This window comes from Colius striatus, chromosome 18, assembly GCF_028858725.1.
Source record: "Colius striatus isolate bColStr4 chromosome 18, bColStr4.1.hap1, whole genome shotgun sequence".
Lineage (NCBI taxonomy): Eukaryota > Metazoa > Chordata > Aves > Coliiformes > Coliidae > Colius > Colius striatus.
The window spans coordinates 5077538-5104281 of NC_084776.1; the positions used below are offsets into that span (position 1 = coordinate 5077538).

Consider the following 26744-nt stretch of genomic DNA (forward strand, 5'->3'; position numbering starts at 1 on the left):
CTGAGAAGGTTGTGTCCAGGGTGGTCCTCAATTTGTTTGAAATGTCTGTGTGACACAAAGCAATGGTTGTTCCCACCCCACTCCAAGTGATCATAAGTATTTATTGAGGCTTTATGTATCACTACAAGTAGTTGTATCTTGTCTATAGACTTTACTGGAGAAAACTACCTTGTAGCCACCACAGTGCAGCTGGTGGGGTTGATGAAAGGATCATCTGATTTATTGAGACACTGAGTAGTGTTACAAGGAAGTTATTTAGCACCTGCAAAGCTGAGCATCTCATGTGCCTGTGTAGGTATTTCTGTTCAGCTACTAGCTTTAATAGGAGTATGTGCCATTATAAATGTACTGGGGTATTTGCAGTATTTGAAGGGCAGCGTGGTGCAAGTATCCAGGTAAAGATTAACACCAGTATGTACCAGAACAGCATTTTTCACAATGTCACCTTTAAATAGAGGTACAGGAATCGTTTATGGCCTGTGGCCACTCCCTTATAGAGCTGTAGTTTCATTATTGTAAAGGATAGAACATGCACTTTCATTTCTTTTCCACTTACATTTTTATTTATTCTGGAATAAACATGAGAAGTTGTTTACAGTGCTGTATATTTTGACAACTACTCTTTACAAATTCTTCTCAAGTCATCCTAGGAGCATTTTATCAATATACACAGTTCAGCTTAATCAAAATAATTCCACAAACTTATTTCACAGAAAGGAAGAGACAAGGGGAGTTAGAGAGGAATAACCTAGGAAACAAGCATGCCAGTGTACAAAAATAGATTAGAACATTTGCAGATTGTAGGTATGAAAATGTAGTCTCAATAACAGAGAATTTGAACTAGAGGATTATCTGAAGAGGTAATGCTTACTGGAGAAGCAGCTAGATAGATGCAGAGATCTATTTCTAACGCCTTTAATTTCTAGGCAAATTTATAAGAGAGAGGGAGAAACAGTCTCCAAGTTTCTGAAATGTTCTCATCTGTGGGTGGAGACAGTTAAGCAGAGCAGGCAGCTCGCCAACATTCGGTCTCAATTTCTCCCCCTCTCGTGCACAGCAGGATGGGCACTGCGTGCTCAGAGCCAGAGAGCATTACCAGCTCCCCAGGAAGGGCAAGCTGGATTTGCCTAGCTGCCCTCCTCCAGCTGATCCAGCAGAAGGACAGCTTTAAATTGCTCTCGGGTCTCTAGAAAGCCTCTGCTCGTGCAGCCTGCTTGATCCATAGTCTCTGTCCCTAAACAGCTTCTCCTGTTTGAACCACTCCAGCTAGCTGTCACAAAGCCACGAGCAGAATAAATCAAGACTGTAAGGGTCAAGTGGAGATGCAAACCTCTCTTGGTAACAGAACTGGAAAACTGGAACCTATATGCAATCTAGACAGTAGGGAAGTATGAATTGAAAGTGCCTGCCATAAAGCATCCAAAGGACTACTAAGGCTACAGTAAATACTGCAAGGAATTCAGAACATTATTTCCCCTCTCTGGGTCATGAGTATGTGCCATTTTCAGAAGAGGGGCATAAATAAAAATGCTCCTACAGTGCCTGACCCTGAAACTGAAGAACATGCTCTGTCCCTTCAAACTGTATTCTCTGGGAACACAAAGGAGGCTGTGAAGCAATTAAGAGCCACTGGAGCAATATATGGCTACAGCATTTCTGTGTTATTGCTATGACAAGTTTTCTTAGAAATACAAGTTACTGTGGGTCTGCTGAGCAAGCTCTTTTTCCTAATCCACACCACCTGTGTAGATTCGTGGATAATTTGGTTCTGACCTAGTTAAAAGTACAAAACAACTTTTCTCCTATTTGCTTATTCAAGATTCCCTGACACCTACTTCCAGCAAAGCCTGCAAAAACTTTTTTGTGAGGTGCACATTGTTCCTCCAGGAAGACCATTTGCTGCTGTGCTCCACAGTTCACAGGTAAAATCCAGTAGATTGTTGCATTGCTAGTCAAAGAAGAGACTTGGATCTTTAAAAAAGGGTATATTATTTTTGATTCTAAAGGATCAGCAGCTACAGTGTGCCTGACTTGGCTCTGTAACGCTGGAGGACTCTCTGTAAGGACAGAGAGTGTGGCATAAGCATCAGAACTGCAATTAAGTCTTTACATCTACTCCATAGAGTACAAGCATTTACTTACTGGAGGCAGATTTCAAAAGAATGTGATTGCACAGCCTGATTTGTGTTGGCCAACAGAGGTGAGCTGGAGTGCAAAGCTGTACCTGAACCTTTCCAGGGAGGTTCTGAAGTCCTTCGTGTGCTGCTCAGAAAAATACAGCTTGTAGCCTGTGCCTTCCTCACATTGTTACAGTCCTGTTCTCCTTCTTGGACTAAAGGTCAGGGATAGTTTTCCTTTGGTATATCCATCAGTGCTTCTGCAAAGTTTCAGGTCTGTCTTTCATTCATTAGTCGACACCTACCATACATATTATATACATACACACACATATAAAAAGCCTCCAGAAAAACATAGCATAGAATCACATATTTCACAAAGATGACATCATGCTGTGACTAATGAGATTTAAAATATCCTGTGCTACTGAGGTACAGTGAAACCTGTTCATTAGCTTGCACTAGCACCCTCCATCATTTTCGTTATCCTCTTTAAATCCTCACCAATATGTACAAAATGATTTTGTTCTACTTAAAGACCAGCTTTGAGGAGGTGACTGATTTCTGCTGATCCTGGAGGTGGTTTCACAGGTTTCATTGTACTTGAAACTTCACAGCTTCCACTGAAGTATTTGATGCATGTGTGTATCGGTTTAGCAGAGTACTAAAGTAGAATAATTTTCATTCTTGCCTCACATTGTTGACAGAGTATGGTCTCCTCTACCAAAACTGTTTCTTCTAACTTGTCAACTTCTCAAAGGCTCATTCTCCTAAAGCCTAACCACCAATCTTAGTAAGTATTTGTTTGAAAAGTCATCAGGGCTCCAATACTTGCCATAAATTGCTACATTTCTATTAGTAAAAGTTATTTGCAAATTTCTTCCATAAAAAAATGACATTTTTCAGTAGTTAAAGCCATCTACATTACACTCACCAGCACTGGTTAAAAAAAACACAGTACCTCACTTTGCACCTTTCAGTCAACCATCAGGTGGTATCTAATGTGAAATTACAACCAATGGTTCCATCTTAACTCACACTGGTCAAAGCTGTGAAAATTCCATTTCAGGTCAGTTGGGCCAATGAAGAGGCCATGAAAAGACTGGATCAAGCCTTAGGAAAAGACCGATCCCTGTACACTGCACTGAGACAGGCTTAGGACTGAAGAGAATGCCTCCACCTTTTGTGGCACTCATCAATAAACTCTCCTTAAAAATGGCAGGACTCCCTCTGGCTTGAAGGGGAGAAATGTCCTCAGGTGCTATTATACTAGACTAGAAAATACTTAGGTTAAAAAAGTGTGCCAGTCTTCACTAATGTACTGAAATTAGACAAACTGCTTTCTGTTGAGAGATGGCTTCAGCTCTGGGACCTGGGAAGCTCTCTCATTCCATCGTCGTCATCCTCAGAGCAAAGCAAACTCAGTGCGCTTGTTACAGGGTGGACCCATGACGTTGTTTGGGTGACGTGGCTAAAAGGAAACAAGAAATGCTATCAGTCACCCAAAATACACTTTCAAATACAGAATACTATTTTTCTTGCTATCTATGAGATTTTCACCAACAAAATGTGGAGTCCTCTGGCTGCTGGAACCTGCACTGAACGTCCCGTTTCCCAATACATTAGAGAATGCTTTTATAAGAGACTCATTACACAGACTGGTGACATTTCCTGTTCACTAATGGAGCTGTAGACAGTGTATAGCCCAGACTAGAAAAATCTTGTGCAACTCCAATAACCTAGCAAGGTATTACCATTGCCATCACACCAGTTAAAGTCTGATGCCTAGTGCTCAAGCTGAACAAACGTGGAATCACATCATAGAAATAAATACACTCAGTCTGTAGAACATGAATTAATATCCTGGCATCATTAAGTCATTCCTCTTCTTGCAGTAAAAGGTTGATCAATAAATCCCCCAAAAAAGGATGTTCTTTATGTGCCCTCTACACCAAATTCTGGACATGCTTCCACAGCCTTCACACATGCAATAAAAGAGAATTGGTACTACTTTTTAAGGCATAAACTCTATATTTGGGATTCAGTCTCAGCCAATGTATAGTTTTTTGTAGGCTTCTGTATGAATGGAAAGGGACTGAACATGGCTCAGTAAGGATAGATAAATCGCATGGGCTTACAGTTTGTGAGTGAGAACACTGTACACCTGAGGACTGGTAGTCTGCATGCCAGCCATACTGTGTGTGGGCAAGACACAGCCTCTTCTCCCTTCTGGAAGAATGTGTTCTTGGTAAATCAAATAGCTTCTATTCACTTATAAAAATCCTGCTAATAAATTCATGGCTTTTATAGTCAAGTCAGTGCAAAGATGGATTTTATAAGTTCATTACAAGAACTATCTGAAAAGTATTGTCCATGTAATACACAGCATAAAAGACAAACAGCTCTTCTATCAACCTTTATACCTATTTCAGGTACATTGGGCCTATACTCACCTTTCAGGTGCATTGGCTTAATTAAATATGAAGGGCCACGATGGAAATACTCTACATTTACCTTTCCAAGTGAAAACAGATTTTGTCTTTCTGTTTTCAGGAACACTTTCTCAAATCTCTGATTATAGAAATTGGTATATTAAAGCAGGAAACTGAGCCAATGTTCCACAACACTGAATTAATGGTTATGAGGATCATTCCAGTCAACATGATTGTGCTACGACCTTACTTTGTGTTCACAGCTTTGGTTTGAGTATACTGAGGCCAAAGTTGGATATGATGAGGACAATAATACTGTTCAGCAAGAGGTAAATATGATGCTAACGTAAATCACCTCTTGAGCTGCCTGAATAGATGAACTTATCTCTGAACTGGTAACCTCTGAATTTAGCTGCTACTTAATCGAAGAAACACCTGAGAAAAACAAAATGTGGAAGATAAAGGCCATATCCTCAGTTCTTACAAAAAGCTCACAAACCCAAAAGCTCCAGTGATGTGTAAAAACAATTCATAGAATCATAGAATGGTGGGGTTGGAGGAATTCATAGAATCATAGAATAGGTGGGGTTGGTGATTCATAGGATCATAGAATGGTGGGGGGTCCAATCCCCCTGCAGAAGCAGGTTTACCTAGATCAGGTCATAAGTGCTTTTTGGTCAGAGCAGCACTGGATGGACTCCATTCCTCCATGAGCATGTTGTAAAAATGTGCATCACCTTACTATAGAAAGGTCAGTTTCACAGACATGGAAACAGAATTTTAACTGGCCAACACATAACTACAGAAAATGCAACCTCTCTCAGACAGAGCAGTCTCTTAATTCTAAGAAACTGAATGTACCAATTTTACCAGCAATCAGAGCAACTTCCCATAAATTTCCAATGTTTACCCTTAGAAAGTCAGACAACAGCCTACATGAAGAATATGGAGAGTCCTTTTAAAATGTGTTAGGAGAGATTTGTGAATACAATCTGTCTAATCAAGAACATTCCCATTTTTCCCCAACACCATGAAGCATGCATATTCATATTGTGCATATATTTATGTTTGTAAATATGCTGAGGAAAATGTCTTAGCTGTATTTTTTTTAATTAAAAGATTTAGTCAGTGTGGCTTAATACTGAGGATAGCACCATAAAATAAAGTCCAAGCATGTGATTTCATTTATCTGTGTAAGGACACAGAACTCCTTCCAATACCTGTGGAATCATGGGAGTTGAATGAACTGGATTCCATGCCTTCCAGCTCTGCCAATGTAGGATTTATTGCCTCCAGTACTATTTTAAGTGTTTATATTGTCTGCTTTTATCACGCTATTTCTTAGCACAGGAGTAGAAGAATTATGTGGAAAAGCATTCATGGGTCTTTGATGGAACCAACTAAAAAATTCTTTGCTAAGTATTTATTCTTCAGAAGACTTTTCTCCTATGTACTTTAGGACCAGGAGGCAAATGATAACATTCTGCTAACTGCTCTAAGAACTTGGTTTTGTTCTCATACATAATAAATCCAAATATATCATTAATAGTGCAGAATTATGGCACTGAAATCAGGATTACAATTTCCAGTTTCAATGGCATAACATTGTTTGATCACTGGTAAGAAATAAGAGAACTAGATCTCATCCATTTTCAAAACATACGAGGCCAAAACTTGCTCTAAAGTTGATCTGCTCTAAATGCTTCTGATTTCAACTCAGCTCTTTTAAACTTGCACCAGACTTCAACCCATGAATGCTTCTACTAAGACAGTTTGTTTTAAAGCCTTTGCCAAAACCCTTACTAGGAAAAGAACTCTTATAAATAAACATTAAGTCCAGATACCACATCTCACACTGTAGATGGACACACACAATATGCACAGATTATTTAGGTACAGAATAAATGTATAAACCCCTCCTGCCATTTATTTTTAGCCCTCCAAAAGTGCTGTGGCTAAAGAGCTTTGACATAATCAGTCCGAAGAGATAATCCTAGATTTACTGGTTTGCAGAACATTCTTGTATTAGAAATACATCCTCTGTGATTTGTGTGTTAGGGTCAGCAGTAAAAGTGAGAGGGAATTCAAATCTACCTCTAGGTTTTGCTTAATTGATGGAACTGTGTTGAATATTAAAAGGGATATTTGAAAAGCCAGCATTACCAACTCTAAGCATAAAACACTTTCCATTTGCAAATGTTCCCATTTGAAAGATTCATTTCATGTTATGAGAGCAATTAACAATATCTAAAGATTTTTAGGTTTTCAAACAAGTCATTGCTACTGGAGAGCAGCCAAATTTATTGTCAGAAAACAGCAATGTTTGATCTGGAAATATGTCAGTAGATTATTCTGTCTTTTTAACATGAGTAAATTGCAGGACAAACTTAAGGAGTTGGAAAAACCAAAACATGAGAGCACAGAGATTTTTTTTGGCAAAGAAATAGTAGCAAATTATCTAAAATACCATTATAATTACTCTCCTTATGAGCCTTACTTCTTTGCATAGAAAATAATATCTTTTAAATGAGACCTTAAGACAACCTTTTAAGAAAAGAATAATTTAAAGAAAAAAATAAAACAAAAACTAACAGAAAAAAAAATATCTGCATCTTTGACAGATTTTGAGCATCATCAAGACACCTTTTTCACTTGAAATTGGATTCTCCAACTTGGACCACACTCTGGAGTCTAACAGAGAACCATGAAGAGTGTTGCAGAAAGCACAGCTGCTGTAGGCCACTGTGCAGAATGCTGAGCTACAAAGCAGTCAGGTGGTACTCTTGGAAGTTGGGGTTTTTTTCCCCATTTGACATGAGATTATGTTCATATCACCTGGCTGAATTTTTCCAGTGCACCCAGGTTACTTAGCTTTAAAAGGAGCAATTCTGTGCACGATCCATTTGTTTATCTGTTCAGGAGACACGATGCAGCCTTAAACAATTAATCAGTCAAATGCTCATAATGAATAGAGACCATTACTCATTAGGGGCCAAATAGGATTTAGTTGTATCTGAAATTGGAAGGCCAAGTTCTGGCCTCATATGAACCCCGTGCTTCTCTACCAAATTGAGCAGTACTGAACATGAAAGTGAAAGCACATCTCTGCTCATGTGAAATGACACAAAACTTCAGGTAGCCATTTTCCTCCCTAAACAAACACACCCTAAAACCTAAAACAATTTAATCCATTGCATTTTGCTAACTGTTCTTTCTTTACTTTTGTATTCTCAAACATTTAAAATGCAACAAATGCTCAGTTGAAAAGTACTGTTGCCTGATGGGGCTTTTCTTGATCTGTGCACACCTGATTTTGTTTGCAAAGCCACTGTTGCAGTGCAGTACTGCTGTCAGCTGTAAGGCTGAGCTAAAGGAAACTGCATGCTCTGAAAGCTTCACCCTTTGGCACTTTCACTGTTCTTATTGAAGTAAGCATTAAAAATCATAGCAAAAAGCACTGCTAGATGTAGATGCAATGGGTTGGAAAGTGGACATGCTCTGTGCTACCCAGAAATATCTTCTGCATTGTGCTTTTTTTAGTTTTTAGACTACAAACACATCCCAGTGGGAAGTCCTAAAGTTCCTGTGAAAGGAGTATATGCCATCTGCTAGATGACTATGTGCTCCTTTGTTGTGTACTAGCATTCAGGCCCCCATGCAGTAGTGGTTTGGAGGCCAGAGCAACAAGAAAATAAAGAACAATGACATAGAATGAAGATCCTGAAACTTCATCCTTCATCTAGAGGCTATAGCATCTTCTCTGCTTGCTCTTGCACCAAATCTTTTTGTGTAGCTCTTTGGTGGACTGTGCACAGCTTTGCAAGATTTAATTACTGCCTTTGTCTTTTGTTGCTGGGCCTGTTTCTGTTCCCCTTCTGCTTGGAACAGCCCTTTGCATTGCGAGGATCTTTTTTCTCTTTAAAACTCACTGCTCTGAATCTTGCACCTTTGAGGAGGTACCCATCTCTTTCATTCTATTTTACTCACACTTCTCTAACTTGCTAATGCAAGTCTCTTGGGCCACGATCAACCATCCTTATGCACCTTCTGAAGCTCTGCATAATAAGAAAATAACATAATGAAAAACAGATCTTACACAAAAATGGAGTGGTTTTCCAGGCTGCACCACACATCTTGAAGACCTTCATGACTTTGGTAAAGTGAGAAACAATGACTTTTCCTCATGCTAACAGGTGGCAATGGAGCTAGCAGACACTTGCAGACCCTGTCATGGTATCTGTCATGTTTGAAAACGGCAGTGGTTGAAAAGCAGATGTTAAGTGCTGGAAGGAAATACTAAGTCAAGCAATGGAAAGCTCTTGCTATTTTGAAGAGCAAATGCTGTGAGGATCTGTAAGGAATAACTTATTCTGAACTGACTAAAGGATTTTAATTTAGTAGATAAGCAATTAGATACAAGAAATCAACCGAGTGACATTGATGTAAGTATAATCAAGCAGTCCTGAGAGCATCTAGGGAAGAGTTCCCAGACATGCAACCTATAGGTAGTTTAGGAAGAGTATTTGTGTTGTATTTATCAAAATCAGATTATATGAAATGAAATGTTCTTTTTGTCTTTCCTCTTTTTGTTAAAATTGTTTTAACACTGTCTCTTTCAAGACATTTCAAAAAGAACATACAACATCTAATAGTACCCCAGGAGATGTGGGGTAGGTCCTGCAAGATGCAGTGACCTTATCTTTTATTGGCTGTAATAAGATCAACTGCACTTGTCACCTCATGGAACTGTGTCCTAAGGCAACATAAATGTTCCTTGTATTTCCCTCAGGGATCATAGATTTTGCTTGAGTATTTATTAAAGATTGAGGGACATAAAGTGAAACCCCAGAAGACAGTCTCGCTGTTTATTGCCTGATTAAACTGATTAAACACTTGTCTACTAGGAAAAATCTATGAGCTATTTCAGAAGGCAGTAATCACTAGGAAGAAGATTTATATAGGCAAATGGCGTGCTATGTCATAAAAATTTGTCAACAATAAACAAATGGCCCAATATAAAATAACACCAGTAATAGCAGTAGGATCTGAGCCAAGGCTGAATAAGCCCAAAGGTTTGAGTGACAGGATATGTAAAAGTTTTCAGTCGTAAAGCACTACCTGAAATCTGTCTTACTCCACTATTAGCCAACTGCTATTACTCTAAAAGTGCTGTTTTAATATATGCAGTTACTCATACTCCCATATCTCTAAGTGAACATCATAAAAATTCTGGTGCAGTTTATTTACAAATGCATCAGATTGTGCTCAAGGCTCATGTTTACACTACATGTGTACTAAAAGGAAACAAAGCTGGAGCAATGGCTTTAGCTCATGCTTCAGATGAAGCACATACTGAAAAAACCCAGCTATGCATCGTGCTGCTTCTGATGGCTCTCCCAAAATCCAGGGAGAGCTCAGGAGAACTGATGGTGTAGAGCAGCGTACGTGGCTTATTGCACAAGTCTCAAGTTCAGCTCAGCAAAGGAAAATTTAGTAGGAGTCTGACCTTTCACATTTCCAGTCCTACTCACTGAAGTAACTGGATAGGTTAGACCTTTGGCCACATCAGTGTAAAAGTAAAACTACCCATAAGAGGTTAACAAAATTTGGCATCCTGATTTCAGTGGGATTTCTGGGTCTAGAGTAGAAATATAATTTCAGCTTCATATATTTTCTCACAGAAGACATTTTAACAACTGCCTTATATGACAGGCCAGAACCTGGACAGAGCATACAGTATCTGGGGAAGATGAAAGAATGTTTCTCCATTTTGGTTCTTGATATTGCTAAATAACAAACCTCTCAGGAAAAAAAAAAGCTCAACCAAAAACAGCTTAAGGTCTTAACATTCTTGTATTACAAGCTCATGTTGTCATAAAATCCAATGCCAAGTTTTCTAGTTTTACATCTAAGATTACTTTCTTTAGAGTCATACAAAATGATTTCAGTGAAAATCAGAGAACCTGAATTCTCTACAACCAAAGTATCTGGCAATAAACCATTTCTAAACTGTAGATATTATTGGAATTTTGATCTTATCCTGGCTATCTGTAAGTCTTCATTAATTTTTAGTCAGTAAAGTGCCTTATAATAAATTATTGCTGTATTCTTTAATGAGAAGTCTTTCTTCATTCAACAGTGACTGTAAACAGTTTGCAGAAGAGGACTATTACTTCTGGATATATTTACTCCTAGTGACCAACGTGAGACACAGCAGAGTCACGTACTTCAGACGTCAGGCATTAACACTTTGTGAAAACGAAAGTTCCCTGAGATGTTTCAAATTGGTTATAAAGAAAAAAACAAAAAGAAGAATGCCAGGATTTCCCTAATTCATTTGGTCACATCTGAAAGTGTTTGAACTGGTGTGAGCTGATGGATGCAGAGAGCTTTGGATCGTTACACATCAAAAAGCAGCAATAACAGCACTTGGTTAGTGCTGAACCAGGTTTATTTAAATATTTGCAGCTTCTTGTGACTATAGAACTATTCTTTCATCTGTTTTCAGACAGGAAGACTTAAGGATGACAGGGAACAAGAAACATTTTCAAATGCAACCCTCTACTTTTGAATGGCATATAAGATAGGAAAGGTCCAATTTTAAGAAGTGCAAAGTAATTAAAACTTTCTTTGAATGAAATGAAAGTGGAGAGCACTCCATGCCTCAAAATACTCATTCCTGTTCACAAAACATTAAAGTTATTAAGGTGGAGACACCTACAAAGATGATTTTGATAACTGATAATTTCAGTGCAACTAAGTTACCTGCTACTAGACAGGGAGTTGGGAGCAGACTGGTACTGGATTCAGTCTGAATATAAAGAAGTTTACTTCTAGATCAGCTTGACTATAATTTGAATTTCATTGAACTGGATTTCTTCTAGGAAGAGCCCCTCTAACTACTAGTTAGATAACCTACAGGTAACTAGTATATTGTAATATACTAAATATATACTGGGATGGGACAGCAGAGGTGAAGCTGAACACACCTCAGTGTGTTGGGTTTTGGGTCCTTCCTTTATAATGCAGTAGAAGTGTGTAGAGTACACTTATCAAAGGAATAGCCTTTCATTTTTTTCAATTTAACATGCAGAAAATAAAATAATCTGTGGTTTATTTTCCTTTTATGATGATACCTTTAGCTCTAATGCTATAAACCACCAACATTTATACTACAGAAGTTGTTAATCTATAACACATGCTTTGCTATTCTTAGTTCAGTCATAAAATCAAAACCAGATTCTGTGAATGCCCAGCTTTCAGTAAAATCAATGATGGCTCTTTCTCAAGCAAAACCAAACAAACTAGATTATTATAAAATATCCAAGTATGATGTGTTGGCCTGATTTGTTTGTGGAAGCCTGATTTGTTTGTTAGGTGTGATTGCAAAAGCTACCAGAGCACATCATGTACAGTTTTCACTAACCTGTGTTTTACAAGTATTGACCTTAGGCTTCTACTTAACTTCTGTACCTTCCAATGAAGGCACCTTCATTGCCTACTTTGTCACACTGAAGCACACAGTGCTTCCATGTGAAACTTCTGATTTCTAGAGAACTGCTAAAAGATAGCCCTAAATCAAGTTTACCCCTCCTTATAAGACAGAAACCAACACTGGCTCTAAAACAACTAAGGGAGAGGATCCCAAGAGTTTAAAGTATTTGGAAACTTTGACTTGTCTCTCAGGAAAATCAAATTAAGGAGAAATGTTCTTAAGGAAAGTAACAGTTAATGTGGAATAGTTGGAACCTAGTCCTATTAAAATGCTAGAAAAGTAGTGTTTACAGGGGCAAAATTCACAGCTGGTCCTTACAAACTGTATACATATGCAAGGCATGGGTGGGAGTGGGAGGGAGGATAGCAAGGCCCTACCTAATTTTAGGTGCCAGTCTCATGATACAGAGCTGCCATATGTTAAAGGTGAACATAGTGGGAGGATGGAAAAGATTAACTATAATGGGTTTTCTGGGGAAAAAAAACCCAAGTGTCCCAGCTATGGCTTTTTATACTGTTCCCCTGTGATTCTAAACCACCAGTGTGTAGCCATTAATTAATTAGCATATGTACTTCACTACAAAAGCAGCTATGCAGAGACTCTTTCTCCTGTTTAAAATAATCAAAGTCTGAAGTTACTAATTCACAAAACCTGTTCAATGATAAAATACCCTTTCTGTTTGCACTGCTGCAGTGCTGAGACTTTCATGACTTCTCATGCCAGAGCATACAACAAAAGTGAAGTTGTGTTCTAATAGTGGTTACAACACTTAGTACACCAGGTTATCTTAAAAGATAGAGGCCAAATTCAACCTCTACTTTCCAGCAGGAGGAAAGCAAAGTTTTACTAGCAATGCAGCTGATCCCTACCTTCTAGTCTACAGCTTTTTTTCCTTCTGGTAACTGTTCATTTATATTTCATTAGTAAGACACTTCAACTTGCTTTTTTTTTCCCCAATGCATGTAACTCTGAGAGGCTTCTGGTCTGTTTGCTATTTCATGGTAAACCTGTTCACATGACCTTGATGCCTAGCACAGAACCATGGGAGTTTATGACACACCAGCAGTCTAAAAGGTAGCTTTTCTCATACTTGCCGGCACTTCACAACCTGGTTGACTGGGAAGAATTTACTGAGAGACTGAAATTATTTCCTGAATGAAAGAGGTGATTTCAAACATTGTCTTAAGGTGAGGATTCACAGATAAGATACAGTTTTCCTTGCTGGGTATAGAGAGTTGTTCAGCCCCTTAGGAATACAGCCATGTAAATGTTTTATTCATGTCAGTTATTCACATAAGTGGGTTTCACTTTAGTGTGTAACACAAGCCAGCTGGTTTGCTTCTTTTAAACTCAGATTTCTCATGCACTTCATATTGCTACACCCCCTTCAGAGATATTTATGGAAATTTCACAGCAAGCTGTCTCAAGCTTATGTGCTATTAAGATTCCATTCTGGGGTGTTTACTGCATTAGATTATAACATATAGATTTATGGACTCATCTACTAGATGGCCTAATAAAGCACGTTGAGACTGAAGGTAACTACTAATTAAAATAATATTTGATTATCCTTAGTATATTGTAAAACTGCTATAGATTTAAACAGAGCCACTGCAGCTTCCATATAGCCTCACAGCCTAACTGCCTAAGAAGAAAACTGATAATTCACATATAAGATCAGTTCAACTGTGGCTACACTTTAAGGATTAGAACATGTTTTTTCTGTTTGTACACATGGAAGTGGGCTAGTGTTGGAACACTCTAAGCCCCTCATAGCTTTGGCTATTCTAAACACCAAAGAAAGAAAGGATTGAAATTCACAGCCAAAAAGAACAAGGAGGTTACACTATTAGTACCAGGCTAAAATATCAGCTATTCTGCCAATCCCCATTTAAACAATTAGATTAAATCCTACTGAAAAGGATCAGCTGGTAAGATGCACCTCAAGCTAAGTTCCTCCTAGAAAAGGAATGTTAGGTAGAATTTTCATCTTGAAATGTCTACCATGCAATGTCAGAAACAAGGGACTTGCACAACCCCTGCTTCTTGCTCTAAATAGTTCACTTTCTCAGCCTGACTTCATACACATTACAAAGTCTACTAAGAGGTATGAATTGTCGAGGATGCAAAAAGCCTGGCTTACGTTCTGCAAAGGCATTTGGAAACAATGATGAAAGCAAAATAAGGAAGTAGTTAAAATGAATATTAATTACCACAATGTCTTGTTGCAATGCTCAGTTAATGCCATTCTAATGAACTGCATTAAGAGTGCTTAACAGCACCTCGTTGTGGTGGCTCCATTCAGAAGAGAAATTTTTATATGGCAGTCATGAAGGATGATGTCATACCCATCTCTGCAACTAAACTGATTTTCCCTGCCTGCCATGTAAAGACTGATGTGCAGAACTTTATAGGACAGATTTCTAAGGTAAGTATGAAGGAAAACCTGGGGGCACTATCACTTGCATTGCTACAAGCATGTTGAAAGGAGGGAAGAACATTCATGAGTCATTAACAATTAAAGATTAGACATGCAAAAATTCCTGCAAAAGCCTTCTCAAGTGAACTACTGAATTCAAATCTGTAGTTTCAGCAAGTGGGGAGAATATGCAAAACATCTGATGCTTTCTGTACATTAGTCTTCCACCACCTCAACTAGCTGAGATTCTACTGTTGCTAATATGCATCTGACTGTCACATCTGCAATAGTTCAGCATCCAAGTGCAGAACTTCTTGTGCATATTTAGCAAATGGAGCTTTCTGCTGAATCATCAAGTACTTGGAGGAGCAGCACAGTAACAGAGCCCGAAACAAAAAAAAAAAGAGGGGGGATTGTTTCAAGAATGTCAGATTTCTTCTGCTTCTAAATTGCATTTGCTATTATTGCTAAATAGCACCATCTTCAAGCTCAGTTTCCAATTACACAGGTATAAACCTAGAGTATTGCAAGTGTTTTACCTAGCACAGAATCCACCTTAACTTTCCAACTGTCCTATAATGGCTCCCTGTATCACCAGATGGAGACCAAAGGACCAGGACTCTGTTTTAATAGTTGCTCTGGTATTTATTTCCATTGCTATGAAATTGGCTTTTAATTCACTTTCATTTCCTAAGTTATTTTTCTACTTTTTTTTTTTGGTATAAATCCATGTAGTAACCTACATCTGCCTGCAAAGAAAAGCCACCCTTTGATTAAAGCAGGAATGCACTATCATCCACAGGGTGTTTGGAAACCTCTGCAGAAAAAAAACCCCCTGTCTGCTTTAATATATCTAGCTTGAGGCACCGTGGGGTGAGTCAAGGACAACAGAGCAGTATGTTTGAAAAAAGGAAAAGAAATGTCCCTGCTTTTCTTGGCAAGCTGATACATAAACTTCAGTGTTATTTATGTGACTTTTATAAGAGTGTGGGATAAAAGCAATTTTATCTCACTGCAAAGATTTATTTGCCACCCTTCCTATCTTTTAGGAGACTCTGAAAGTCCACCTGTAAAATAGTGTCTTCCTGGCACCTGAAAGGATGAAATAAGATGGAAATTTCAGCAGCTAGAATAACTAGCTGTTGTTAGTGATTCATGATACACATGGAATGGAGATGGATTAGATTTGTCACCAATTGTTTCAGTCTTTTAGAGGAATAATGAAAAAAAACAGTGAAGTCACAAAACCAAGAAAAGAACAATTGATGTTGGTAATAAAGACATATATAAAACATACAACAGCTTTTGTCATATTTTTACTTATTTTTCCTTTAATTCTACGTTTAAAAATGTGTTTAGTTTGATGTGCTTTTCTTTCCACTCTGACCCATTTTCCCCAAGAACTACTCACTTGATAAAGTACTTGATTCCATCTGCTGTATAAGCTTCTTCCCATCCATAAGGCAGACCTAAGATGAAATAAAGAAATAAGATGTCTCTCAAAGCTTATAAGACATGCAGAACATAGTTTTAAAATGGTGTTAGAATGCTGTAATTTCAAACCATGTCACAAGAAGATTATAAATTAGTCCTTGCTGTTTTCATAATAGTCAATACTATATATACAACACCATTTAACAAATATTGGCTCTGCTACAAAGCTATGAACTTTGATTAGTAGCATTTCTTTTGTAGAAGCTGACAGTCTGGTCAAATTAGAGTGCAGCAGTTCCTCAGCTTCTTATATAATTTACATCTATAAGAAGTGACCAGAAAAATCTCCTACACCTGTGGTCTGCTGAGGTCTGCTTTACTCTGTTTTTACAGCTACTACATACAGATGCTGATAACTATATTAGGTGGGAGTCTGGGCAGAATGAAATCCTCTGCTGTTTGGTTTATCACCAGCTTCTGTGTTTATACACAGTTCCTCAGCAATTTAGACAAAAAATCCAAGACACACAGAGAGAGATTCAGAGAAAATACGTACAGGTATTAGTGTGAATCCTTATCTAGGTCTACATACCCTGTCAAAGGAATTCACTAAATGCATCGCTTCATTTTGTCATTTACTGTGATATCTCTGGGAGTTAAAGTATTTAATACTGCAATGTTTAGCATGAATTAAAAGAACTAATTCTGTGAGGGTGCCATTTTTACACGCAGTAAAAAAACTGTGGCCTCTTTTCTCCTTTTGTAATTATTTGTTATGCTAATCTTGGACTTTGTTCTTAGTTTGCAAGTCCCGTCCATGAGAGCAATGGGTAACACTTTTAGTACTATACTATGTCACCTTAAAAATTATCCTAGGAAACCTTTACTTTTTCTGTTGTTATTTGTTTTCAAAGGCAAATGTTTGTGGAGTTTGAAAAGTGTAGAGAAAGAAGCAAAGTGAAAAAATGTTCCTGATGTATGGCATCGTGACCCTGCACTGCAATGTATAAAGGCAAGTGCAAAGTTGTCTTTTCTTGGAGACTAGAAATATATATAAAATGAAAATGGCATGAAAAATTGTCCTGCGAGTGCTTTAGCTTGAAAGTCATCTCCAAATGTTAGTGTCTCAGGAGTTAAACTATTTTTGTTGAAGTCACAGTGTATCTCAAAGCCCAGCTCATTAGAACCATCTGTGAGCCTACTTTAGATTTAAAACTTTTGATTTGTTAAATGTGCCGGACTGCACGCGCCACATGGTCCTGTCAAAGCTGCTTCATCCCAAGGCATCCCCTAAGTGCACATCTATTTTTTTTACAATTTCTTTCTTAAAACACTCATTTTTTCCCTCCTATCATAACATCTTTGTCTTTGGTGTGATCTTGAAACTCTGGAAAAGGACATCACTTCAGTTTTCAAAGAGAAATAGAGTTCATCACAGCTACTGAATCATTACTTGGAATAGTGAAGCAGGTACAAACCACCTGAGAAGTAATTATACCTGTGAAGAGCAACAGCTGAGCCTACCAAAACTTCAGAATTCAGGAACCTGAGAATTGGTAATTGTAGACCAGCACCATTAATGTTGAGTACAGCTTGAAGCATATTATTCTTTTTCCTTTCACTTTTACCCCATATTAGTCACTTACTTCAGGCTTCTTTAATTTTCAATTTAGCAGAGATTTACAGAATCTCTTCCTTAAAACATGCCACCTACTACCTTTGAAAGAGAAAAATCCACAGCTACTTCTCTTTAAACACAAGGTAGTTGCTGCATAACAGTTTTCAGGCTTCTCAGAGCCTTCCTCCTTTCTCATGAAGGAAGGAAGCAAAGGACGTTTTCAGTTAGAAATATGAGCATATGCTAGACGTGATCATTAGTTCTTCCTTCCTTCTCCTATAAAAGATGAGACCTTCATTCAACACAGATACTTTCTAATGATTTAAGTGGCAATAGGATTCTTCCTTCAATTGCTTCCACCTGCCCTGACCCTTCCTCATTCCTGCATGCAACATATAGGTTCAAAATAAATGACAACAGACTTGCTCAGTTATGAATAAAAGCCTCAGCATCTGCTCTGTGCTCACGTGGATCCCTTACATCACCTGTTTCATTCACCAGTGACAATTACACTTTTTTCACTAGTAATTTGACTAAAATTATTTCACCTTTCTTTCCTTCTGAATCAAGGACAGCATGTTGGCAGTGATGACAACACATGCTCTCTATTCTTTTCTTAACTACAAAAGACCATGTTTTTCAAAAACACTAAATACATCTGCTACCTATAAATGAGACAGGAGATATCTCCACAGCTTTGTTTGCCTTTTGGACTTTATATGCATTGGATTATATATCCTACCCACACTTGATATACTTCCACCTACATCTGTAGGTTCTTTAGTGCCTTTATTTTCAACATTTTTACTCTTCCTCCCCTAGTTTTTCACTGCTGTTCCCTTTACTCCTTTCCTTCACTATTAGTTTTGTACTTACATTTCTCAGTATTTCCCATGGTAGCCAGGAGGCTCTCATGTTTTGCATTTCCCTAGACATCATCTTCATTTCCTTCAAGTTCCCTTTCTCCATGAATCATTCATAAGTTGATCTATTTCCTAGTGCTCTATTTTTTCACGCCCTCCAGGGTCAGATTTGTTGCCTGTCCCAGGACTTGCTCTGAAGGAATACTAAAGCTTTCACCTAGAGTAAATGGGAGGTAAAGGAGCTCAAACAGTCAGAAACAGTCTAAAAGATACAGGATTTAGCCTATATAAACTCCAGCAGTCTTAGGTTTCCTACATATTTATCATTTCTTCTGTGAATTGCTAAAGTCTTTGATGAAACTACATAAATAATGTATCTTGACTGCAGTTGTCTGCATACATCATCTTAAAAAACACAGATTTACAATAATTAATATTTTTCTAAGTAGAAAATACAGGGCTTCTTGCTATTCAAACCTTTGCAAATATTTATCTTTTGCAAGGTAAAGAAAAGGTAAAACTGCAAAAGTAATTACACATGAAAAAAAATGGATATAGTCCAAAACATCCTTTGCTTAAACAGAATAGTATCCTGGGAGGGAGCATGTTAGCCAAAACACATTATAAACTACCATTATGTTGTTCAGGGTATGTGCATTTCATTAGGGGTGATGCAAAAGAGATTTCTATAATTCTATATGAAAAAGAAAACCAACAGATTGCTGGTTGTGTGGATCCCAGTGATGTTCATCTGACCACAGAGCAGCCAGGCAGCATCCCTGGTGATTGCTATCTCCTCAGCTGCAAGATGCCTGCTGTGACAACCACTGCTGTAAAGTTAACACTCTGCAAAGCAAAAAGGAAAGGAAACCCTAGGGCAACCAACATTTTCCTGATACTTGATGAAGTGTAAGATCTCATCGATCTTTATCATTTCCTTCGGGTAACAGGACAAATAAAACGTACCAGCATTGATAATTGGTTTGTTGCAGTAAGTAGAAAGATGAGCATCAGCTCAGACTATAAACAGACATTGAAGACGCTGCCTTCTGTTTCTGAGGCAGAATGCATATACTCTCCTGCAATAAAAGCTGCACACAGCATGATCAATCAAAGTCTGACCCTAAAGGAAGCAGAGGGAAATAGAGATATTACTCGTTTTACAGGGCAGCTATCAAACCTGGAAACAGTATTGTAGCTGGGGGTGGGCTTTTGCCAATAATTTAGTTCAAAAATATTAAAGCAGAAGAAATGTGGAGAGCAGCAGATGAAACTAATAAAAGCAGATACTATAGCATGAATATTCAATTGACACAAACCTGACAGTTGTTTCCCTAACATCTAAATACTGCCATCCAAAATATGGTTTATTTTTCTTAAATTCTGACAAAATTACTCAAAGGAAGTAAGAGATTTAGAAAATAGAGTAAGAATTACTGTTCACTAGGATTCTATCTAGATTGGGCTGAAGTATGATTATTTAGCTACTTTGAGATAAGTATGTTCTCAAGCACTTTATTTTGTCCTTAAGGCCAGCCTTAAAAACCCTGTTTCCATTAGAAGCAGTCACACAAACATTACTGATGTATTTGAAAAGACTGCTTAGGGTTAGCTGCCTACCAGAGGTGGTAATCTCACCCCAAAAATTCTTTTGTGAAGCATAAACTGATTTCCAGTAGCGTTCACAGCTTTGTCATCCACCATCGGAAGGATGTCTGGCTACAATTCCTGCTAGGGCTAGAAAATCTTGTGGCTTTATCATTAAAGCACCTCATCTGGAATTAATATGAGTATCAAGCTTAAGGCATGTCATATCTATTTTGGAATTCAAAGGCCACGTAGTACCAGTTACAGCTTCACAAAAAAACACATCCTTTGACCAACAACTGAAATAAAGATACCTTTTTTCAACTGTCCTTTTACCTAGCTTGACTTTTTCAGTTACACATATCTTCTTTTAAAGGGAGTATGAGCTAGCTCAGAACCACCCTTTGTTTACCTCCTTCTAACTTATCTATATTTAATATTAGATTCTGAAAAAGAATGAATGTTTTAAGAAATAAGAATTACCTGCTAAGACCATCTCTAATATACAAGATTTGGTAAAGGACATTATAAGCAGTTTTCTCTGTTACTTGATAAATGAGGCTTTGAGATCTCATCTCTACAATATCCACTAATTCAAGTCTTACAAACACTTAAACCTTCCTCATGTTACCTCAATAACAATGTAAAATTCATTAGTTAAGATCCTCAGTGCCTTTGGCTCATCTCTTTGAGCTATCTGTGCAACGCAAAGAGGATGGAAAGCTGAACATCTGACTTGCTGGTTCTGTTATCTGGTCTCCTGAGTGCTACTGGAATATGAGGACATCCCAGAAAAGAGACCACAAGTATCAGGTGATGCAAGACCAGCAGAGGAACTCCTCTGTGAGTTATGCAATTCGGCACAGATAAAGCCAAAATGTGTGGAGACATACCCAGACTTGTTTGCTGAGTGTGTTCTGTGGGGTGCAGGCATAAAATGGCCCTTTATTCTTGAGGCTGCCAATTATATGTACTGTATTTTATCGCTTATTTGTGAATTAAGTACAAAACCTCAGGTTCAGAGAAACAGTTTTCAGGAAAGAATATGCATGTGCCACTTTGTCTTTAGACCAGTTGGAGTGCTCTTCCCACAAACAAATGTGTTTCATTTTATGAATAATACTCTGCTAACAGGACATTCCATTCCTTTCTTTTGCATATCAAATTCCATCTTAAAAGGAACAGTTCTTTTGTTGTTGGTAATTTAATAAAACAAAGCTGGAGTGAGTAGTTTTCAAGTGGAGACATCTGGGAAATACTAGCAACTGAAATCTATGCTGATTTCGAGTATGGTTGGCAGACTGGCTCCTCTCCCTTCAGCCTTGTTCCTAGAAACCATGCTTCATGCAAAATATTTTTCTTCCTTTGGATATTTAGGGCATGGTGAAAGATGACCTTTCCCATTTCCTCTTAATCATGAGATTATTGACCCATCTATGTTGGCAAAATCATTAATCTCTTATTAAAATAAGTACATGAAGTCAAGTTACAGTTTAGAATGAGTTATAAAAGAGTTTACTTCTTGTGGTAAAGGATGGTACGAGCAACATTGAGATCTTTATGGCAATTTTGAACTTACAAACTGTTATAAATGTTTTCTTCTAATATTTGTCTTTGAATAACTTGGTACAGTTAATTAGAAACAGGATGGATGCAACAGAAGCTGTAATATATGAACAATGACCAGTCAGCTGACTAATTTAAGGAAATAAGAACAACTTTGGTCGGAATATGTGATCAGACATTAGGCATATTGCTTGCCTACCTAACAAATAAAGAAATCAAAATCTGGAGTCCAGTATGTGCATGTCAGTTCCTCCAAAATGACTGAGAGCTATAGTCATCCAATAAGGTTGCTGCTATATGTCTTCATGAAGGATAAAGGATTGCCTTCCTGAAAGATGACTTTAAAAGTCTACCTTCTCACAAGTTGAATATTTAAAACACAACAAAACCCCTGAACTACATATTTTTCAAGTAAAGACTAATATTCTCCTTTCAAATGAAGTTCTAGGTTTTCTAGGATCCAAGCAGTTTGGACTGTTGGTAAAATGAGAAGCAGCCTAGACAATGCTCATCTTTATCCACGCAGGAGGTTAGTTGTTAAAGTACAAAATAGGCACAAAATGCTTAACAAGGGCAATAAAATCCTTACTTCTGCTTATTTCACAGCAAATGATTACACAGAAATGGCAGAACTTACTGCACAATAACATTACTATGAAACTTTCTGACTTTTAAAGGGAACAGAAAGAGTACAGTAAAAGAAGTATTGAGCTGCTCACCTCACCAAATAGAAACTGTTCTTCTAAGGTACACTAGGTACTTCTAAGATACAGAGTTTTGGGAGAACATGGCACTAGCAAGTGCCAAAAAACCCCACTTTTAGCCCAGTGGTAAACATTTTGATTTAGCAACTTACATTGAAAAAAAATCAAGCTTATTATTTCAATATGCTCACAATACAATCAACATGTATCACGTTTGGCTTAGAATATCTTTTCGCATACCACACATTTGACAGTCAAAACTTCAATTATCAATTTTGAGGAGGCCAGGATACCATTAAGCAGTATATCCTTCAACATCACAGCTATTTTAGTCATGAATGTAACATATTTGTTTAGTCATTAGGTCAGGAGAGTATAAACCCACAAAAGTATGGGATAATAAAAGCAGAGAAGAGTTAAAGACCAAACACTGAGTTTTGCATAATCTACTGGCTCATATTATTTGCTTTTTAAGATGCATTTAACATATTATCTGACAATTATTTCTGTGTAGTTCACCTACACTGATTCTTACTAAAATGCTACTGGCTGTCCAGTGAATTCTATTAATTCATTGAAGCTTTTTTCCTACAGTCTTCCAGTGCTGACTATGAATGTGACGTTGCCTTGCTGACTGAATGCACTACAACTTCCAAAGCAATTTTTAATGAATATTTACATAAGTTAATTTGAGATTCATCTTGATTATACCTATGAATCTTGACCTCCTGAAGAGATGACAGGAAATACATTACTTCCTATAAAATTAGAAAAATGGTCCATAACTGGGGAATTCCACACAAATGCCATGTAGTCCAAAAAGAAGTTAAATTAATAGAAGTAACTGCTCTCTAGAGAACATTCTTGTTCTGAAATGCTACTTCCAGCTGGTGAAAAAGAATCTGGAATAGCACATTCATATTCCAGAAATACAAGTCTTTGCAGACAGGGCAATCACCACCAGGACTATTTAATTAGGAATAGCCTGGAATACTTCACTGCATGGCCCAGCTTTAAATCATTTCTTTTTTCTCTCATTTTCCCTACTCTCTCTCTTCCTCCTCTGATTTCCCTGGTCTGGAATTCATCCATCTCCTTTCCTTACTGGATCAGCTTCTCTTGTCACCATCTATTGTGTTATCCACCCACTTTCATCACTGTCATCTCACATTGCTCCCTGACGCATGCAATTGTTAAATATAAGTTTAATTAGAAAGCATTCATTGGTAACAAATTAAAATGACTGTCTAAAATTAGAATTGAGCAGAAATTGTCTGAGACTTAAAAAGCAATAGTATTACATGATATGCCTTTCTTGCTAAGTAATATCTTACTTTTATGCACTGATGATGAAATTCAACTGCGCAGGGGGCTGGCATGAACCACCTACAATTAAGAGACACAGAACTACTCTCTGCTGAGCTCATCTCTCAGGAAGTACAGACCAAAGGAATATTTTTTTCCTTTGGAAAGAAGAATTGTAAAAATACATTAAGACAAGAGATCCTTTTAGAGATCCTTTTACCAAAAAACACTGGAGCTGCACACAAATAAAAGAAAGGGTTGATTTGCAGGAAGATGTGACTTTAAAACCAGCATATTTTTAAAATATTGTCAAAAGTTGATAGAAACTAGGGTATACATCTCCTCTTTTTTAGTTATAAATCTGAAGGGAAAGAAAAATCCACCATATGCCTGTACTTTGTTTTACTCTAACTGTAAATGATTCAGATATTGTTGTGGTTTGGATGGGGAGAGTTTCAAGCAACTACTTACAGGAGCCATCTTTACAGCCCCTTCCCCCTTACCAGAAAAGGCTGTCATGTCATAACATGACAGATATAATACCTGTAGCAATCACTAACACAAGGCAACATTTCCAGTTAAGGATACATAAGCTTTACATCATGAGGTAACGAATCTAGTATGAGAATTAGTCGTATTTTGTACCTCATTTAGGTTTCCTTCATAAGCACCAATGCAACTATGTTTTCTTCTTGCAAATTCTCCTTAAAAAATACTTTTAAAAAGCTTCCTATATAATTCTTGGCAATCAAGTTTCTCTGTACTTCTTCCCATTTAAATTATCACACTTGTGCACCATATATGTCTAAGTAACTCTGCTAGCCCTCAGCTTCTCACTCCTACCTACTGAAAAAGAGTGAAAAAATGTGTCAAGTGAAGGAACTGACAGAAAAGCACACCAGCCCTCTTAGACAAGATGAGTGCTGATAGCTTTAGCATACACTGACATGTGAAACAAAGGTCTGATCAGTCCCCCGCCTCCTGCCAGCTTTAATCCAGCTCTCTCAGGATGCTCAAAGTTGTGTAGCCATAGAAAATTAACTCAGTGTTAACTGCACAAAAGTACACACAGTTCCTTTGGTTCAGTTCCATACTGTACTGGTTGCTTTCCTTTTCAGTACCTGAGATACTGAGTTGCTCCCTGACTGGTGTGCAAATGTACACACCCACAGAGAAGCACTGGGTTACCTACTTCTCCAGATAACCAGCCAAAGATATCTGAGCTCTGCTTCAAATCCAAAGAAGGATGTCAGACTTGAGTTTGAGACACTGATATGGGATTGAGATCTCACGGTTCAATTCCTATCTCACTTCTTTCTTCTGACTGTGAGCAATTTGAATCTCTGTGCTACAAAATTTGGAAGCTTTTTTCCTCCTCCCGTATGTCAAAACATCACACTGTAATTAAGGATTAGTATATCAAAATTCTAAGCATTATGTCAACAGAAATTAATATAGGGCCGATTTAGGAAGTATTTACCACCCAGTAAAATTGTTGGTTGTGGAGAGTTTTGACTTCAGTCTCCATAGTTACCAAGAGCAAGTACACCTTGTATGGGAAGAGGCACAAAGTCAATTATATTTTTCATAGTGGGGTCACAGTATGAACTAAAGGAGTTCATAGGCTTTTAAAGGTCTGCTCTTTAATGAAGTCTCCCTTCAGAGGTGCTGAAAATTAACCTAAGGAGGCTGCACTGATCTTGTTAGCTCATCTGCATTTTAACGTATAATAATATCACTTACTTGTTTTCCATTATTAAAATGTTTTGATTTGAAAGCCAGTACAGACAGTGCCTATTCAAAACCTGACTCATCTTTTCTCATTAATGGTAAGTGAATGGAGAGAGAACAAATTGCTTTTCTAGCAGCAACAACAGATTTCTGAAATCTAGGTCACGTTAACAAACTGCCTTTAGTACAGGCTTTTGACATTGGATTGTCTTTTTCCTTGCTGTGAAGCATTAGGAATAACATACATGTTCAATCACCAATAAATTAGCTAGCAACTTGTTCATAATGGATACTTGAAATTCATTTTTAAAGCTGATCAGGGTACAAAATTATTAGCATCACCTTTTATCCAGTTTCTCTGCTTATACATAATTACTGTAATGTTCTGTTTCTCAGACATCAAATTACACAAATGGGGTCTAATTTCTAGGTCCCGTATCAATACCCACAAGTAAGACCAGTGAAAACAATGTCATTCCTCAGTCCCATACAATAAAATGAGGTTTTAGTCCAAGTAAGAAGAGTTCAGGGATAATTCAGGATTTAAAACTCATTTGGAAATGAACACTCCTTCGAAATGTTATTGAAAAACAGGATTAGAATTTTGTAAGAGCTTGACTAACTGGATCAAATGTTTGAAATAAGTAGGGTGCAATTCAACAAAGACAAAAGCAATGTGCTCCCCTAGGTGTGAATAACAAGCTGCACAAAAGCAAGTGTGGCCTGTCTACCTATCATTTGGTTCAGCAGAATCAGAGAATCTTCTGGAAGTACAGGAAAGCCCAAACTTTACACAAATCAGTAACATGAAGCTATCATGGAGAGGGAACATCATTTGGGGATATAAGGGCTGATGTGCCATATATTAAAGTGAAACCCTTTTCCTAATGAAGCCTTTAAGAGGGTAAGAGTGTAAAGGTGCTACTTGACACTTTTCCACGCTCAAGGCATGAGCTGAGATATTTTTTCAATGAAAATGAACTGCATAAATAGAACATACAGTCATAATAAAGCAGAAACAAAGTATTGTTATAAATCACTAACAATCTTGACAGTTACCTAAGAATGTAGAAGGATATAATCTGCACTGCAACAGATTCTAGTAATAGCAGGCCACTATCCAGGAAGAAGGAAAAAAAAAGCTGCTTTCAGGATCTTCTATCCATACAACATCTAGTCAGGAGATTAATTATTTAGTTCAGGAGACTGATAAATCCTCTCCTTCTCCCCATCCCTCCTGAATGAAAAAGTCAGCTGCTTCATGGCTCAAATTCCTCCCTAAAATGGGGATAATAATTGTAATTAAGTTGTAAAAATGATGTACATAAAGGAGATTGTATTAGATTTATAGACTCAAGAATGGACTTGTCTCACAGTTTAGTGCTCCATTTTAAATTTAATACCCATACACACTCATATTAATTGAAATTAAATGGGAAATATTTTTTAAATGATATACTATTAGGTTTCTCA

At 37.5% G+C, this 26744-nt stretch overlaps 1 protein-coding gene across 4 annotated transcripts in view; it reads right to left on the reverse strand.

The window, feature by feature from the left end:
- Positions 1-608: 608 nt before the first annotated feature.
- Positions 609-26744, reverse strand: part of STXBP4 (syntaxin binding protein 4) — a 67247-nt gene continuing 41111 nt past the window's right edge. For 3 of the 4 annotated variants that reach the window (XM_062010736.1, XM_062010735.1, XM_062010734.1), the window contains exons 22-23: positions 15875-15932; positions 609-3588 (exon numbers count right to left, since the gene is read on the reverse strand). In XM_062010736.1, the coding sequence (XP_061866720.1) occupies positions 3477-3588; positions 15875-15932 (170 nt within the window). In that variant the 3' untranslated portion in view covers positions 609-3476. Of the gene's footprint in view, positions 3589-8568; positions 8605-15874; positions 15933-26744 lie in introns of those variants that run through there. The other variant, XM_062010737.1, reaches the window with a different exon arrangement.